The sequence below is a fragment of the Tenrec ecaudatus genome, chromosome 4 (genome assembly GCF_050624435.1).
Source record: "Tenrec ecaudatus isolate mTenEca1 chromosome 4, mTenEca1.hap1, whole genome shotgun sequence".
NCBI lineage: Eukaryota > Metazoa > Chordata > Mammalia > Afrosoricida > Tenrecidae > Tenrec > Tenrec ecaudatus.
The window spans coordinates 2988166-3006251 of record NC_134533.1 but is presented as its reverse complement, the minus strand read 5'-3'; the positions used below and the strand labels follow the sequence as shown (position 1 = coordinate 3006251).

The window sequence follows — 18086 nt, the reverse complement described above, 5'->3', positions numbered from 1 at the left end:
TTGAAAGTAGAAGACTCGAGGTACTTGCTGATGAAGATCAAGGATGGCAGCCTTCAGTGTGGATTGCAACTCAATGTCAAGAAAATGAAAATCCTCACGCTGGATCCATAGTTAATATCATGGTGAATGGTTGAAGTCAATGATTTTGTCTTGTTTGGATCCACAGTCAGCTCCGTTGGAAGCAACAGGCAAGAGATCAAAAGATGCCATTGCTTCAGGTCACTTGAAAGTATTGAAAAGCAAGAGTGCCACTGTCAGCACTAAGGTGCGCCTGACCCAAGCCATTGTGTTTCCCATTGCCTCCTGTGCGTGTGACAGTGGGACTTTGATAAGGAAGCCTGGACGGGAGTCAGGCATTTGAATTGTGGTGCTGGAGAAGCCTATGGCAGTAGTACATGGCTGCCGAAACACCAGTCTGCCTTGGAAGAAGTACGGCCAGAGTGCTCCTTAGAGGCCAGCGTGGTAAAACGTTGTCGTACATCCGTTGGACATATGGAGAGACCAGTCCGTGGAGAAGGACATAGTGCTGGTAAAGTGGGGAGTCAGCGAAACAGAAAGGCCCTCAAGGAGATGGGTGGACACTGTAGCTGCAACAGTGGGCTCAAGGATAGGAACCATTCTGAGGACGGCGTGGGACTGTGGTCCTATCGAACGTATGGTCACTGGGTTGGAAGTAACTCAGTAATGCCTAAGACAAGGTAGTGACTGAGGGCGGTTAGTTCGGGACTGAAGATGGGTGGCTCAGTTCGGCTCCAGAGTGCTGGCTCTGGCCCATTCCAGTCATCCCCAACAGCAGACGAGAGTCCAGGGCTTTGGGCTCATGTGAACGCAGGATCCTGTTAGGTCCCTTTAAGTGGAAGGTCTGGTAGTGCTGCCAGGGTGTAGCCCTCTAGTAGCTCAGAGCTTTGGGTATGTTTGATGTGTTCAACCTTGCGCTGCCCCCGGGCCTGAGCAGCTCTGGTTGACGAACCCAGAGTATGTCTGAGCTGGGCCGGGAGTTTGGGAACTCTTCCCAGTGGCAGTGCTGAAACCATCACTGACACTCAGGCCCCGGAGAGTTGGCCTGGAGTGAGCCCAGGGGTGTGGGACATTAGGATTGACAGGATCCTGATGAAGTCCCTACCTTTTAAAAACCTGTTGTCAGCCCCAAGGGTCCTTCCTCACTGTCTTTGTTGTTGCTTTTGGCTTCCTGTTGATTGTTTCCAAAGACGTGAACGTTGGGAGGGTGATGGCAGAATCACCATTCGCTGCCCCAGACAGCAGGGTAATGGCTCGGACTCTGGGCTGGTGGTCTCTTAGCCACTGGACACAGTGGGAGTGCATGGCTGGCGTCCCGACACTGTTGGTCATACCAGCTCCACCTGAGCCGAGTTCTTGGGAAGGGCCCTGCGCATAGACCAGAGCATGGGCCTCTGGGGTAGTTCCTGTCGCCAGGATCAGCGGCTGGTCTCACTGTCCCTCGAGTTTCCACACTCCTGTGCTCCCGTCCGCGCGAGCGGAAGGATCACCGCAGTCCTGGTACTGAGTCGGTGGCCCTCTAACTCAGTTCAGGCCTGGAAGGCGTGGGCTTGTGCCTGGGCACGGAAGGGAGTGCTGCCATTGCTGGGACAGTGCTGTCCCTGTCAGCAACATCACAGCTGGCACTGGTCTCCTCAAGACACCTGGGAGCTGGGCAGCAGAGGTATTGTGAGACAGGATTCCAGCGGGCCGGTGTCCATGGCCACGTGGGTCTAACGCCTACCTCCCTGTGACCAGGAGTACGACGAGCCGATCCTGAAGCACCTACAGGACATCAAAGTGCGCTTCTCTGACCCCGGGCAGCCCATGGTGAGTGCGAGCTGTGGGACCACTGCCCCGCCGACCGGCTGTGACCACGGGTCACATGGTGTGCTGCATGAGCAGTTCCCGGGCATGCAGATGGCCCACGGTGACCAAGAGGCCTGGGCCTGTCTTACCAGTCTCATGTCATTAGGGTGGCTGCTCCTCAGAGTGGCTGGTGGGCCAGGTGGCATACCTTCTGGCTGGTTTGTATGGTCAGCAGCACTGGATTCAGGCCCAAGAGGCCTCTGTTTCGCTGATGTTCAGGGAGGTGACCACTGAGTCTAAGGGGCCCTCTCCTTCCCTGTCTTAGCTCCCAGCCCTGCAACCTCTGCCCAGTCCCTGGCTGGCAGGTGGTCCCTCCTGGTCACCCACTCTTCCGGGCCACTGACGCCATCTAGCGTCCAGGTGCAGTCACTGTGCTGCTATTACCATGCACCCTCTAGTGGCCGGGGGCACATGCATCCTTAGCTCTGGCCTTAGGCCTTTGAGATTCCTGCTGTTCCTTCTCCCCCTACCTCTAGTCTGCTTGCACCAGGCACGCTGTTTCCTGTGCCCCTTTCTTTCTTGCTCTGCCTGCACTTCTGTCTTTCACTCCCCCCAGTCGCGGGGGGCGGTGGAACTGGCAAAGCCGGTGATTGTGAGTGCTTGTGTTGCTGCTGTTCTCGCTCTTGGGGCAATCATTGCGCCCTGTATCCTGCCCAGGGACCCTGCGATCTTGTCCTTGCTCCCTGATCATGGTGTAGTGCGACCCAAAGTTAAAGAGGAAAGGGAGGCGAGTCCCACCTGGGAAGTGAGTGTGCTGGGCTGGCTTCCCCTTCCTGCCCATCTGAGGAGGGCACTGCTGTGCAGACACCGCACGCATTTCCCCCACCCTCAAGAAGGGGGCACGCTGCAGGCTGGGCTAAGAGCCCTGGGGGGGAGCAGGGCCCCTGTTATGTGCTTTCTGGTCAAGGGAACTAGACCCTTCAGGCCAAAGCTGGTTCAGCTCACACTGCCTGGCAGTGTTGTTGACCCGGGTGGTTCCTGTCGTGTGCATGAAAGCTTGTGGTGCAACATTGGATTAGGTTTCTGTGTGGCACCTCGCACACGCTGCGTCCACGGCCTTGGTGGTGGTGCTCACGACCTCGCAGATTTCTTCCCATTTCTCACCTGGCTTCTGCTCCCATTTCCTGGCTTTTCCAGGCAGTGCTGCCCACCGCCTGTGTGCTGCAGCACTGGTCAGAGCGCCCTCCCAGACTCTGGTAGTCAGTCAGTCAGCCTCTGGCCATGGGGGCGTGCCGTCCCCTCGTCTCTAGTAACCGTGCTACAGCCTGGCCAGAAGCAGGCTGGGTTCCCACGTCTACTCACTAGTGAGATTGGACTTTTAGAAAACGATTACGGGTGTGTGTGTCTGTCTCTCTGAGCACTTCCCAGGAAGCCTCAGCTTGTGTTGAAAAGAATCCCAGAGACTGAGGAGCTGCTCAGAGTCACACCATCTGACACACCCTCCCCTTACTCCTTGACTCACTCAGTTGTGGCCCTTGTGTGCGGTGTGGTTCTGCCCCATGGGAGTGGCTGCCTTTCTGAGGCTCCCTGTTGTTTTTTCCTATTCCATCATTCAACATTTAGGCTCCTCCTGACGGGGCCGGCCTGTCATCCTGAGGCCTGCTTCCTGCTACACACACACACACACTACCACCACCACCCCCAGAGCTGGCAGATGGCGCAAGGGGGTTCCAGCTGGGATACGGCTGGGTCCCTGGTGCCCAGTATCTTCCTGTGCACTCCAGTCTGATCCTCCTCCTCGGGGGGTGGAGGCGGGCAGCAGACAGGCCTGGTAAGAGTATGGCATTGTTGGGAGGTGCGCTCCTCATTGGTCACCCAAGCTCAGTCAGGCCCCATTTGCAGTCTTTCGTGCTGGAGTTCCACTTTGAGCCCAACGACTACTTCAGTGACCCTGTGCTGACGAAGACCTACAGGATGAAGGCAGAGCCTGACGCAGCCGACCCCTTCTCCTTTGAGGGCCCTGAGATCGTTGATTGTGACGGGTGAGGAGGCAGCCGACGCCGGGCGGGCTGGGGTTCGGGCGTGGGGTATGTATGGTGGAGCCATGACTGTGGTGCTGACTGGCACCCGCAGGTGCACCATTGACTGGAAGAAGGGGAAGAACGTCACCGTGAAGACTGTCAGGAAGAAGCAGAAGCACAAGGGCCGGGGCACAGTTCGCACCGTCACCAAGCAGGTGCCCAGTGACTCCTTCTTCAACTTCTTCAGCCCCCTCAAAGGTGGGTACCCTCAGACGACACGGGACCCCGGTGCTGAATTCACTACCTCGTGCCCATGGGGCCTGTCTGCCTGACCAGTGTTCCCCTCAGAAGGCCTGGGCCACAGTGGGACATTATTCAACCTGCTAACAACAGGTCAGCTGTTTGAAACCACTGGGCGCTTTCTGTTCCCATGAAGATTTGCGGTCTTTGGTAGCTGCTGGGCCAGTTCCGCCCTGCCCTGCGGGGCAGCTGTGAGTTATAACTGTCTGGTTCTGAGTGGGGTGCCCTGTTGGGGTTTCAAACCTGTGTCACTCGTGCTGCTCCTTAGCCAGCAGGAAGGGCTCGGCCCTGCTATTGCTGTCCTCATCTTAGCGAGCGCTGGCTTATGGCCACCAGTGCCAGGGGGCCTGGCTGACTCTCCCCGCCTGACTCCAAGGCATCTCAGGGTGTGGGGGGGGGCACACGTTCAGATGGCCGCCTTTTCTCTAGCTGGGTGCTAAGCTGAGTTGAGCCCCTGGGGCTTCTGTTTGGTAGAGAAGCACCAGCAGCAGGATCTCTGTGAGTTGGCTCTGAGTCCGTCTGGCCTGGAGGCCTTTTTATTACCGCCTACTCCACCCTCCCCACCCCCCACCACCATGCCGGCAGCCGTAAAGGATGGGCCAGCAGTGAAGCTGTTTCCCAGAAGATGCCAGAACAGCTGCACAGGACCTCTGTCCCTACCTGGCACTAGGTGATAGGGTGGGTCTTCCCTGGGAGGGACCTGCTGCTGCCATCCTGCAGGCCCCTTAGTTCCCCATGGTGGTCACTCGAGAACCTGGCCAGACAGCACCTGCTGGGTTGGATCCTCCTTGGCCTTGTCCCTGTCATGTGCCTCAGACCTCGATTAGCACCAGCAGCTGTGCTGGGGGTGGGAGTGGCAGCACGCAGTGACACGGGCTGCTGCTAACACCGTGCTAACAGCCTGTCTCTCTGGGTTAGTGGACACACACACACACACCCGTACACCCGTCAGCCAACCTCTCACACCATCTTCCCTTTTTTCTCTCCAGCTTCTGGGGATGGAGAATCACTGGTAAGAACCAAGTCACCACCCACACCCTCACGTCCCTCCTGGATCCTCACCCACTTGCTCACGGGGGGTTACGGCACCTGTAGGTGGGGGCGGGGTTCGTTGCTCTGCCTGCTTCTTCAGCCCCGAGGTGCTATGTAGTTTCTCCTGAGGTGTAGCTGTGGGGCAGAGCACACTGAGCACCGGGCCCTCCCCCCCAGGATGAAGACTCGGAGTTCACGCTGGCCTCCGACTTTGAGATCGGGCACTTCTTCCGCGAGCGGATTGTCCCACGGGCGGTGCTCTACTTCACCGGGGAGGCCATCGAGGACGATGACACCGTGAGTTAGGGTGGGGTGTTCCAGATAGATGGCACCCCTCAGCACCTGCGGGAGGAACCAGGGACCCAGGCTACCCATATCCTCTCTGTGCACGGACAGGCCTTCTGGCCCTTTGCTGGGAGTACGTGTTAGGTGTTTTCAGTGCCCAGCATGGAGGACCACTGACTCCCTTCCTAGACCATCCCTGTGATGGCTTGAGCCTGGGACCACAGCACAGCTGGCCCTGGGTGGCAGAGCAGGTTTGGACACGGGGTCCAGAGGTGTTTGTGTCTGCCAAGGAACTGGCTGACTGGTTTACTTGACCTGCTCCTCCCAGTGTGTGTGCACGTGTGTTCCTGGTGCTCGAGCAGCTAGTGGGTGTGTTTAGAAGGTAGCCCTTGTCAAGGACTCATCTGCAGGTCAAAGGGTAAGCTCAGGTGGGCCCTGGCGTCCTGAGGATGGAGGGGGCTGTGGTAGGATGAACCCAGAGAAGTGGGGCTAACAGGCACTATGGTGATGACCACACCCTCCCCAGCCTAACTTGGGGTGGGGCGTCAGTAACTGGAGTTGCTGGGTGAGAGCTGCAGCCTTGTGCCATACCACACCGCCCCTCACTGGGAGCTGCTGCAGGCCTCCGTTTCATTCAGGTCACTGCTGTGGTGGAAGCCTGAAGGCTTTTTCTGTTTTGCTTTTTTCAGTTTGAAGAAGGCGAGGAGGGCGAAGAGGAGGTAAGGAAGGGCTGTGAGCTGCTTGTCCTTTCCCACCACAGTTCCGAACAGAGTCAGCTGGGCTGCTTTCTGCCCCAGGGCACCACTGCAGCCAGTGCTCACAAGCTGCCTGCCTCTTTTGACCCGGCAACTGGCTTGTGGAAAGGCCTCTTAGAAAGTGATGACTCACCAAACAAAGCACACCTCCCCGAAATCGGTTCTCTGGGGTTAGCTGGGGGGTCAGGGGAAATCCCACCTCTCGTGGCAAATGCCCAGGCTGAGAGGGGTCAGTGGTTCCGTGGGGTGGATGGTGAGCTGGGGTGTGGAGAAGCTGAGGCGTCGGTCCTATCTGTTTCCTTTGCTTGCAGGAGTTGGAAGGTGATGAGGAGGGAGACGAGGAGGAGGATGCAGAGGTGAACCCCAAGGTAAGTGGGTGGTGGGGCTGCTTTGGAGCACTTGTGGGGAGCGAGCCAGCTCTGCTGCAGGGAGCCCCAAGAACCGTCAGACACCAGACTGGTGAGCCTGCCTGGGGGCCTGGGCGGCCCCCTCTGCTGCCCAGGCCCCAGAGAGTGTGGGCTCTGGCCCTCCAGCAAAGGGCCTAGTGTGCAGCTCACCTGCATGCCCTGGGGCTGTTGGGATGCTGAGGTGGGGGGAGCAGGGGGCGGGCGGCTACCTGCTGACCTTGGCTGCTCCATGGGGCATCTGTCTGTGTGTGTGTCTGTCTTCAGGGAGTGGTGGTGCCCGCAGCCATTGTGTCACCACCTGGCCCTGGGATCCGTGTCTAATTATATCAGTAATTTTGTACCCAAAGTGATACATGATTCTGCATAAAATTTGTTGCTTTATATTGTAGGCCTGTGATTCTTAAGAAATTACTCATTTAAATCTCTCTAGACATTCCAGGTATGATCAACTTTAACCTCCCTGGTGGTCTAATGATGTCAGTAATTTTGTTCAGGGACTTCTCTGCAGTGTCATCCCGAGTGTGGCTCGGGGTCACAGCTCTGACAGTGAACATCGACCCCAAGCCTCCCTCGGGATGACTGCCAGGGAGGTTAACACCCAGTGGGGCCATGCTGCCCTGACACTAAACAGGCAGCTCTCTCTGCTGGCCTTGGTTGGGGTTGGGGTCTTTGTCCAGACCCTGTATTGGGGGCCCCATCTCAGCCCGTCACTGCTCGTCAGTTCTCAGGTCCCCAGTCCCCACCTTGGAACACCACTGCAGCCCAGCACCAGTGGTTCATCCACTAGGACAGTGCTCAGGGCTGTCACTAGCATAGTGCTGTGGGGGGGGCCTCATTCAGCCTGCAACTGTTCTTGCCACACACTCACCTTGTCATACCATGCTGGGAGTCTGAAATCAACTCCAAGTCCATTTCCTGAATCACTGTAGACAGTGGAACAGCAACCACCATTGACCTCTGGGCTATGACTCAAGTCCCACTGCCTCAGCTCACAGTGAGTCCAAGGCCCCGGGGGTGGGGGGGGTCTGATGGAGGGGCAGGGACAGTGGGCCCCAGGCAAGTCTAACCCAGCACGGCAGGGCATGCACATTCACGAACAGGTGAAGGGCTGGGCTTCTGACTTAAGGTGGGCTGTTCAAATCCACCACACGCTCCACAGGAGAAAGGCAAGGCTGGCCACTCCTTGTAAGGGAGCCTCGGCTGTGTCTGCGGCTGCTGTCAGGCCGAGTGGACCTGGGGCCATGGGTGGTGGTTGGTTCTCAAGGCTGGAGGAGAACCTTGTTTTCTGAGACCGTCTGGGCCATGCCCTCAGGGTTCTAGGGTGCTGCAGCCCATTCATTTGTCTATCCAAGCGCCCCCTGAGAGCCCCAGACACCCTCTTCTTGCTTGGTGGGACGTGGCGGGTGATGGAGGCAGGTGATAGTTTTTATAACAGGCAGAGTGTGTCTGTGGGGCTCCGACAATCGCTGGTGGGAGGCAGGCTGAGGCTTGAGCTCTGCGGACAGTCCAGTGCCTATGCTCGTGGACTCGGGTCTCACCACAGAGGCCCTGGGGCCTGGGCTCCTGCCTGCAGTGCTGGTCCAGGTGACAGATGGACTTCCTGCCTTTCCCCCTTTGTCTGCCCTCCATCTGAGCCGAGGGGGTTCACTGCATTAGGTCTCTCCCTGGGGAGGTTGCTGGGGCACCTCTTAGTGCATCTGCTTGCAGTACACTCTGTTTTTAACTTCCTTTCTCCTGCCCATGTTTTCACACGAAGAGCAAGGGAAACCACTTAACGTATTCCGTCTGAAGTCTTCTAAGCCAGGTGTCCGAGTCTCCACCTGCACTGGGATGTCAGGCACCCTCGGCTCTGCCTTCCGCTCAGACCCACTGTGCCCGTCCTCTGTCTCCCTCCATACCACCCCCTCCCTCCATCACCTTCAGTCTTCCTCTGTCTCCCTCCATCACCCCCCACATCCTCCTTCACTCTTCATCTCCCTTTAAACCTGAGGCCAAGTGCATGCAGGATAAGGTGGCCCTGGCCCAGCCAACAGGTGTGGGCCTGAGACAGGCCTGTTGGTCAGTTGGTGGGCAGGCTCTGGTGGTGTCATCTGCTCTGATGGCCTATGTGCAGGCGGGTTTATTTGGCTCCTGCTGCTGCCCTCTGGGGCCCTAGTGGCCACACCAGATTCTGGAGAGGGAGATGGGGTCTAGTCTGGGCTCCACCCCAGGTCTCTGTGTTCTGTTACCTGCTTCCTATGCATCTCCTTACCTGGGACCTATTCTCACCAGCTGGTGACCAACCTCAAACAGGGACTGGCAGATAGCAAGTTACAGGCCCCGCACCCAGCCCTGCAGTAGGTGGGCTCACAGCCCTGGCTGCTGACGTGGGCAGGGTTTGCACCCGAGCGAGCAAGGGCTGGTTCATGGAGCTGTTGTTCGCGTCCGGGTGTCCTGTATGGTGTGAGCTCTCCCCTGTCACCTCCTGTGGCTCCCGCGTCCCCCGCCTTCCTGCTCACTGACGGCTCCTTTCCTCTCCCCGTTCAGGTGTAATTCTTGTTAATGATGCGTGCGTTTCTAGGTAAGGTGAAGCTCCGCTCGTCCTCCCCCACTCTCCCCTTGGTCTGTCTGGTGTACACACTCGGCGGGCACGAGGGGACTGCATGCGGTGGGTGGGTTGTCCCAAAGGGGGGTCCGCTCACAGAGCCCCCAGCACCTGCTTTCTCACTACCCCTTGCTGCTCCCCAGACTGCTGAGTCAGCTTGGGGCCTTCTCCTTAGTGGCTGCACACAGGACAAGGACCGAGGAGAGGGGACCAGGAGGCAGCTGCCTACAAAGCAGCCATACACAAGTCATGAACACACAGCCCCTCTACAGAGGGACCACATGCAGATTGGGCAGCTTCTTGGTGGCACGGCCCTTGTTCATCCCACTGGCTGTGGGCGGGTTAGTGCACCTGAGCAGTGGCTGTAGGCGGAAGTTGGCTCACGTCTCTACCACCACCTGTTCACTTATGGGACCCCTCACTGTGTGGGACACGGGTGTCTTGGAAGGGGGCGGGGGAGGGCAGCAGGGCTCCCATGTCACTTGGACAAGGTGGCCGAGGTCCTGGTCCTGCTGACCCATGTCCTGCTGCCCTCTCCCCTGGGCTTAGCGCCAGGAGATGAGTAGGCCTCTGGCAGATGGGGCTACAGTCCAGGAAACTAGGTAACTGTCAGCACAGACTTGGGAGACCCGGTGGCGTGGTCATGCCATCCGCATGGTCTGGGCTGCCATCCACACGGTCTGTAGTTGGAAGCCACTAGCAGCTCCTGGGAGGACTCTTTTCTACTCCCAGCAGCAGTGCCCGTCTCAGACACCCACAGGGGGCGCTGTGGTCAGCGTCAAGCCCAGGGCAGTGAGCACAGACCTGGCAGCTGATCTCTAGTTTGCTCCCCAGGAGAGGGAGCAGCTGCTCTCAGGAAGGCGGCACTATGGTCAGGCTCTTCACCCTGACCGGTAAGGCCAGGTGGTGGGCCTCATGGTTGGCAGGGTATTTGGAAAGTGCTTCTGGCTACTTGGTGCCACCACAAGCAGACACTTTGGCTCTGCCCAGGCCAATAGTGTCCTCAGGGTTGCCCCAGCTCTGGCCTTGGGCACTGTCTTCGAGCCCCAGGGAGAGCTGGGGGCTTCTAGCCTGTATGGCACGATGGGCCCCACTCTCCTGTGTCAGCGCAGTTGTGTAGTCTGCCATGGTGTGGCAGTGGCTCCGTCCCCACCGTGTCACCTGATGAGCTTCCATCGGCTAGCCCCGTTGCTCTGTGATGAGAGGCACAGGGCGGGTTGGCTGCGAGGGGGCAGCAGGAGCCACAAGGGCTTCCCCTCCACCCCTGGGTGTCCCCCAAGGACGGTTTCCTAAGAGGGCACTGAGTCTGGTCTCAGCAGGTGTTGCGGTGGGCTGTACCGGGAAGGACCGGGCGGAAAGACCAGTGTGGGGGCCTGCAGTCCCTGTCCAGTGGCCCGTGCCACAACCAGTTGCCAGTCTGGGCTGCCTTATGAGTGGTCCCTGAAAACTCTGCGCTCTCTCTCTCTCGTTCACAGAAGGACCCCAGCCAGCCGGCCGAGTGCAAGCAGCAATGAGGCAGACATGAATGGCCGCTTGGACTCAGCCAGCACCGGACAGCTGTCCACCCGCCCCGCCGCCCCTGCATGGTTCTCACACTCCCCCCACCCCCTTTCTTTACTATTTGGCTTCACTTGTACAGGGGCAGCGTGGCGGTCGTGGGTGGGGGTGGGTGCGGGGCCCCCTGCCCCATCTGGAGGCAGGTCCCCCTCCCTCCACAGGGAGCTTTCCTTTGGTTTTGTTTTCTGGGCCGGTGGGAGGGGCGCACGCCGACCCCGGGTTAGCTTTAGCAGTTGGTTTCCTCTATTTATTCGGCCCTGTTGGGAAGGCCTTCCATCTCGGCTGGGCTCCTCCTTCCTCCCGGGGGACGGTGCACTGCGTCAGGGAAGCCCACTTGCCCACCCAGCCCAGCAGCTAGCAGCTGCGAGGGGCTCTGGCTGTGAAAGGTGAGGCCGGGCCAGGGGGTGGGTGCTAAGCTCAGACCCTGGAGCGGGCCAAGTGTACAGCTCGGGGCGCAGTGTGGGGGCCTCTGCTCAGCCTTCCTTGGGCCTCTGCACCCCGCTCGGTGGCTCACTCTGTACAGCACAGATACTCTATTAAAGCTGTGAAACAGGGCCGGCCTGTGGCTCCATCTGTTCTCTGGGTGCCATCTCCCCGATGTCGGACCTGCTGTGTCACTCGAGGGGCCTGAGCTGCAAAATGAGGGCAGCTTGCTTTGGGGTTAAAAGGTTCCGGGAGGGAACGACCCACAGGAAACCCACATTCAGTTCCTCCTGAGTCCTCTTACCCTGGCCACCCCTCCCTTAGGGTTAGCCCACCTGGGACCACCCACCACCCTCAGGGAGGTCTGGTAATCATAATCACGTCCGCACTTGAAGACACAGGGGTCAGCTCGGCTGAGGGACAATCCGAGGTGGTTACCTGGGGGAGAACTGGAACAGGAGCTTGCAGGCAGAGGGAGGGCTGGTGTGAGCATGATGATGGGGAGGGGACTGGCAGGGTCCCCTAGCTGGCTGCCCTGTCAAGGCCTGGCTGCACCTGGGCCACCAGGCTTCGGTGGGAGAGTGCCTGGCGCACATCCATCCACGGCCACTTCCCTTGGTCAATTCATTGCCCCCAGTTTGCTGTCAGCGGGTAAGGGGTGCTCCTGCTCCCCTCCAGAGCCCAACAGCCCCCTTTTGGGCCCCAGAAACTGGGCCAGCTGAGTATGGGTTAGGCAGGGGAGGTACCAGCTCAGAGGGTGACACCTGGCCTCCAGCCCTGCCTCCCTCTGAGCTGGGCTCCCTGGAGTAGCCAAGGTGGCAGGAGGCCCTTGCCCCCCACCTCCCCACCAACCTGCCCACACAGTGGCCTCTGAGCCCCTGTGCAGCTGCAGTGGGTTGGGTTTCTCCCTGAGGTCAACACCCAGCACCTCCCCCTGCAGTCAGACCAGCCTGCAGCCAGTCCCCCAGACACACGGGTGTGGCCACAGCCCTCCCGCAACAGTCATGTCATCGTCCTGCCAGCCCTGCTAGGGCCACACCTGCAGGGCCTGGTCACCTATGAGCCATCCGAGGCCGCCTGGCCAGCTGACTCAGTTTGGCTGCAGCTGCTGCCGGATGTTTCTCTCCATGGCAACCCAAATGCCAGCCTCCCCCACCCAGGGTGCTCCCCAGAAATTCTTTTTTTTCTTCACATTGTAAACTGCACCCCTCTCTGCTCGAGGGATTGAAAGGTGCCCTGGCTTTGTATGTGCCCCCACTTGCCTCAGGCTGCCTTTGTAAGGACATTGCTGGGTCTCTGGCCGGCCGCCCTCAGGCCAGGGCTTCTCTCCAGGGACCTGCTCGTGCTCAGAGCAACTGCTCATTTGGTCTTAAGCGATGAGTGTGCCCAGCTCCTGGGGTGGTTTGCCTTTATGAGCTGGCCGGCTCGTGTGTGTTTGGGGCTTCTGGAATGTGGGGCCAGGAAGGCTGAGTTGGTCTGGTTAGTTTTGAGAATGTGACTGGTGCACTATTTCTCCATTTATCAGGATCCAGCTGTGGCCATCCTGGTCGGCCGATACACAGGCACCATCTAGGGCTGCACGTCTCTGGGAGGGGGAGGGAGTCCCCGGAGCAGAGAGGCAGCAAGGACTTTGCTTAGATAGCCACATTCCAAACTCGCAGGCCAAGCGACCTAGCAGTCCCCCGAGCCTGTGGCCCTAAGTCTTCAAGAACACGGAGCCCTGAGGTGAGTGGTCACCACAGAAGGCCCGTGTCTGTGGCCACAGCTCCGTTTGCTCCATGTGGTGGCTGCAGAACAGTAAGTTGGCGTCTAAGAACACATCCCTGTTCTTAAGGACAGCTTGGCCACCAGGAGCCCCAGCGGGCTGTTAATTAGGCAGCCGAGACAAAAGAGGCCACACAGGAGGCTATCTGGGGACCATGCACCGCACCTGATAGAAACGCAACGATGCACTACAGCCCAACGCCATAGGCCGCCACTCTTGAACATGCCCTGCCCCTGGGACCTGCACAGATTTTCTCCAGAGAGGTGGCACCTCAGCAAGACAGGGTGCCCAGTGTCACAGGCCCCATGAAAGACCACTACCCTCCCACCGGCCAGGAGGCGAAACTGATGCTGGGGTTGTTGCTGACAGGACCCTACAGACATGCTCCCCAGCACCCACACACCTGCCCTGGGGTCCCCAAAGCTGCCATGAGCATGAGAGCTTACTGCCTCTCTCCCTGGGCCGGTTCAGGCCATCAGCCCTTGAACCAGGTGCCCCCAGGACTCCTGTCCCTCCCAGCAGCATGGCCCCAGAGGACCAGTCCCTCCCCTTCCCTCCCCATCCCCTTGTAGCACTGTTTGTGGTTGGTGGTTCAGAGTCCCGGTGGCGGTTGGGAGACCTGCTCTCAGAGTTGCAGTATCGAGACTACCCCACCCTACAGGGTAGGAACTGTCATCGGGGTTAGGATGGCTTCCTTCTGAAATGTGTCAGGGAGGAACCCTGTCCGGTAGGAATGGCAGGTGGTGCCTCTGCTTCTTGGCAAAAAGGCAGGGGCCTTCTGAGCCAGCAGGATCCTGTCTTGGGGTTCCCCCCTGGAGACCTGGCAGAGCCTCAGACAGACACTTGTGTAATAGGGTTGTGGCAACCCTTATTCCCAGTGGACTCCTGAGGACAGGGTTTAGCACAGGATGCCTTGAACTAGGTAACCATTTGCAGAGTGAACCACCAGCTGCTCTCCGGGAGAAAGATGGGGCCCTGGAAACCCAAAGGGGCAGCTCTACTCTGTCCTACGCGGTCACAACAGATCTGGACCGACTTCATGGCAGTGGATTTACTCCTCAAAAGTAGAAGCCTTCCAAGTGCCTCGCACACCTTGCGCCCTGTGTCTTGGAGACCCATTAATGGGGTGAGCGGTACAATAAGACACCACTAAGTTGAGCGGCTCTGCCCCAGGGCTGCACCTCGGGAATAATGAGGCAAGTGCTGTCCTGAATGGACTTCCCCAAGGGGTTCCCGAGGCTCCCGCTGGGCCGCCTGCCCCAGGAAGCAGGCACTGCTGGTGGACCTGAGCTGGGGACCAAGGGAAAAGATGCTCACTGTGCTAAGGAGGGAATGTGTTCTTGGTAGGCCCTCAGCCGGCCACCCTGTGAGGTGCAGGCTCTGTCCTCAAAGCCCACCCTGAGGCCAGAGTGCAGCCTCCAGTCTCCCAGGCAGGCCTGAGTCACAGCTGGGCCACGGGGCTGTTGGTGCAGGTTGGTGGCAGGGCACTGCCTCCTGGTGGTATACCTCCAGACAGCCTAGGCCCATGGCCCCAGTTACACATAGTGAGTGGAGGGCTTCCTGGAGACAGGCAGCAGGGGGCCTCTCCCCAGGGTTTCGGCGGCAAACGGGTGCCCACAGGAAGAAGGTGGCATGGAGCCCCGGGCCCAGGGGCCCTGTCCTGACACATGACTTCCTCATTGCCTGGCTTTCCACCAGGCAGGTTGGGTGAGAGCCTGTGGCCCCCAGCCTTCAGCACAGGCCAGGTGGAGGTGACCTCACCCTGAACAGTGGGCTGCCCCACAGGCCAAACAGGCAAAGGGTCTGCAAAGCTCCCTCCCACCCCCCAGTCCTGGAAATGGCACCCAGGCACACCATTAAACTCAGGAGGAGCAGTCTGTGCCCCAGGTGCTGGGTGGCGGTCACGGGACGGGGATTGGAGGGGATGGGGATGAGGGGGGGGGACAGCTGTTATGGGCCAGGGCTGAGCTGTGTGACCTTGGCTGGATGGTTGGCCTCTCAGCACCCCAAGAAAGCAGCTCCCCCTGGCTGACCCCAACCTCTAGCCCAACTCAAAGCGGTGGAGTCCATCCTGGTTCCCCCCCCCCGCTCCCCAACCCCCCACCCCATAGAGGATCCAAAGGCTGTAAGGCAGACAGCCTTGCTAGGGCAAAAGGAGGTTAAGCCCAGCAGGTTCCTCAGGGGCGGGACTTTCTCCTGCCCTGGAGCAGGGCCAATGAGGGAGGGGCGGACAGCTTGTGGGTTGGCCCACCTGGCCTGTCACTCCACCTGCTGCTCCGCAGCGCTCACTGCCCCTCCTGTCCAGTCCTCCCTGCACCTCTGTGTCTACACCTGCGAGAGAGGTGTTCTTCAAGCACAGAGGCTGACTCCCCTCCACCGTGTCTCCTGGGGACCCCTCCCCACAAAGCCCAGCTCCTGAGACACCTGCAGACACAGGAGCCCACTCGCCCTCGGTCCTGCAGGCGCACAGCAGGTGCTGAAGCAGGAGCAGGGGTTAAACTCACCCATTTCCCTAGGATCCAGTGAGCCCCCTTTGGGATCCCTACCCCTGTCTCCTTGGGTAGGCCTACTGAGGGTATCCGCTGGAATGCCCAGGTTCCATCCAGTGCTGTGGCCTCTGCTGGGTTACCCCTAATGATGGGGACCTCAGCATGCTGATTCGGTCCACTCTGTGCTGGGAAGGTCGTGTCCAGAGGGGAAGCCCTGCTCTCCACAACACTGATCTTGTGCCCTTGTCCGTCCCCCTCCCCCCTCCCCGCACCCACGCCCTGCTTCCCTGAGGGCAGCCCTAGGCAGGGACTGGTCAGACACGCCACGCCGGTGGTCTCCGTGTGGTGTGGGTGCATGCCCCTCCTCCAGGTGCCCATCTCTATCTGCTCTCTCGGCCCCCAGGAGGGAGGGTCGCCTCCGGCCGCCGCCCAACTCTAGAGGGACAAGGCTGCCTCCGCCCCTGGTGGGAACCCAGGCGCCCAGGCTCCACACCCCGCGGGCGGCTCCCAGGCGCTGGGACTCCGCAGCCCCGAGCCTCTTCGGGTGCTGCAGGGGCGGCAGGCTCGCAGGCTCACGCTGCGCTCCGGGCCCCGGCCACGGGACCCTGACCACCTGGGAACCTTAGCCAGGCGGAGGCGCTGGCAGGTGTGCGGCGCCGCACAGTGGGCTCGCGCCTCCTGGACGGCCCCACCTCCACCCCTGGGAACCCGGGCGGAGTCGCCTTCGCTTCCTGTCGGCACTAAATCCTTACAACCCTGAGAGTGAATGAGAGGCCGCCGCGCGGGCGAGCCGTGACTCAGACGACTCCCTGACCCTCGGCCCCAGGGTGGAGGGGGGGTGCAGGGCGGAGGGGACCCCGCCCAGGTGGACTCCTCGTGCCACCAAGAAGGCCCAGCGAGGAAGCCCACCTCTCTACTGGCGCGGCCAGGAGCCTGTCCGAGGGTCGCGAGTGATCCCACAGTACCCGGGGGCACACTGAGGCAGGCTGCCGCCGGCCCGGGCCAAGGAAAGGCCCCCCCTACGCCCCAGCGGAGCCGCAGGTGGCGCCAGGGCTGTTCAGGAGCCTGGTCACTTCCGGAGACGCTCCCGGGGGCGGCCAGGCCGCAGGGCGAGTCGGGGGGCGGGGTGTCTGGCCCCGCGGCGCCCCCTCCCCGCGGGTGCCCGCGGGCCGTGAGTCAGCGCTCTGGGCGGGCTGCATTCCTTGGGGCGGGCCGGTGACGGGCGCCGGGGGGCGCGGCCGGCCGGGGCGGGGCGCCCATAAAGGCCGGCGCGGACCGCGGGGGCGCAGAGCCGAGCCGCCCAGCCGCCCGCCCGCCCGCCCGCCAGCCATGAAGACCCCCGGCGGCGAGGTCCTCCGCGAGGGCGAGCTGGAGAAGCGTAGCGACAGCCTGTTCCAACTGTGGAAGAAGAAGCGCGGGGTGCTGACGCGCGACCGTCTGAGCCTCTTCCCCGCCGGGCCCGGCGCGCGCGCCAAGGAGCTGCGCTTCCACTCCATCCTCAAGGTGGACTGCGTGGAGCGCACCGGCAAGTATGTGTACTTCACCATCGTCACCACCGACCGCAAGGAGATCGACTTCCGCTGCGCCGGCGAGAGCTGCTGGAACGCGGCCATCACGCTGGCCCTCATCGACTTCCAGAACCGCCGCGCGCTGCAGGCCTTCCGTGCCCGCCAGGAGCGCACGCCCTAGCCGGTGAGCGCCCCGCCGCCCCTGGCCTCCCCAGCCGGCGAGCGTGTGCCCCCCCCCCCGCCGTCCCCCGATCCCCAGCCAGGTAAGCGCTTGCCAGCCTTCCACGCGCCCTAGCTGGGTGAGCGCGCCGTATCCCTGACCCCGCTAGCCCTCGCCTGATGGGATCCCCCCACCCTAGCCGGTGAGCTCCTTCCAGCCAGCGCCCCCGCCCTCCGCCGGCGCTCCCGGGTCCCACACTGACCTCCCTCTCCCCCCACAGGAGCCCCCCCACAGGAGACTGGAGGAGTCCGGCGAAGACTGCGGCTGCCCCCATCCTCAAGGTGCCGCCGGAGGAGGAGCCGTCCGCGCACCCACCCGCCCGCCGCCAGGGTCGCCCCGCTGTGCGGGCGCGTTAACTTATTGGACCTATCTATCTATATATTTATTTTGATAGTCGGCACGGCACCGTCCCGTCTTTGTGTTTCGTTTTTTACACCAGTGTCCGTTCTAAATAAATAACTCCGCCGATCCATTTTCTACCAGCGCTGTGGGCCTGTGGCTTTCCTGCTGGGACCTGGGGAGCCGGCTTTGGCTTTGGCCGGGCCCCAAGTGCCAACTTTCCCAGGGCCGGAAGTGCCATGGGGTTGGGCTCCGGGCTGGCAGGGTGTGGAGGCCAAAGCCAAGCAGTGGGCTTGACCGAGGAAGGAGGGGGAGATGCGGGCAGGGTTTGGTGGGGTGGGCATTTCGCCACAAACTTCCCCTCAGGCACCGGGTGGGCCCAACCCGAGGGAGGGAACTGACTCGCCCCTCCGCCCACACACCACCTGTCGGGCAGCCACCAAGCGGAAGGACTGCCTCAGCCACTCTGGCCTTGGGCCCACTGCTCCTGGAGACCCCCTTGGAGTGGCCCTGGACGGCCCAGCACCAGACCCTCGGACCAGGGTTTCCGGCAAGTGGTCTTTGAAACTCCTGAGGCCTGGGTGTAAGGGGGGGA

The 18086-nt window shown here is 60.9% G+C and overlaps 2 protein-coding genes across 6 annotated transcripts in view; both read left to right on the top strand.

Annotated features, from left to right (window-relative positions):
• Positions 1–11301, top strand: part of NAP1L4 (nucleosome assembly protein 1 like 4) — a 30474-nt gene extending 19173 nt beyond the window's left edge. For 4 of the 5 annotated variants that reach the window (XM_075545214.1, XM_075545211.1, XM_075545215.1 and 1 more), the window contains exons 8-15: positions 1756–1827; positions 3709–3848; positions 3940–4085; positions 5117–5139; positions 5337–5456; positions 6134–6163; positions 6511–6567; positions 10666–11301. In XM_075545214.1, the coding sequence (XP_075401329.1) occupies positions 1756–1827; positions 3709–3848; positions 3940–4085; positions 5117–5139; positions 5337–5456; positions 6134–6163; positions 6511–6567; positions 10666–10704 (627 nt within the window). In that variant the 3' untranslated portion in view covers positions 10705–11301. Of the gene's footprint in view, positions 1–1755; positions 1828–3708; positions 3849–3939; positions 4086–5116; positions 5140–5336; positions 5457–6133; positions 6164–6510; positions 6568–9132; positions 9167–10665 lie in introns of all 5 variants that reach the window. The other variant, XM_075545216.1, reaches the window with a different exon arrangement.
• Positions 11302–16718: 5417 nt separating this feature from the next.
• PHLDA2 (pleckstrin homology like domain family A member 2) lies at positions 16719–17634 on the top strand. The gene is made up of 2 exons (XM_075547964.1): positions 16719–17116; positions 17373–17634. Exon 1 carries the CDS (start codon positions 16754–16756, stop codon positions 17111–17113), a length of 360 nt encoding a protein of 119 aa, XP_075404079.1. The 5' UTR covers positions 16719–16753; the 3' UTR covers positions 17114–17116; positions 17373–17634.
• Positions 17635–18086: the final 452 nt, after the last annotated feature.

What these genes read in the sequence shown, in the direction of transcription:
- PHLDA2 (XM_075547964.1), top strand. Translation starts at nt 16,754, where the DNA reads ATGAAGACCCCCGGCGGCGAGGTCCTCCGCGAGGGCGAGCTGGAGAAG.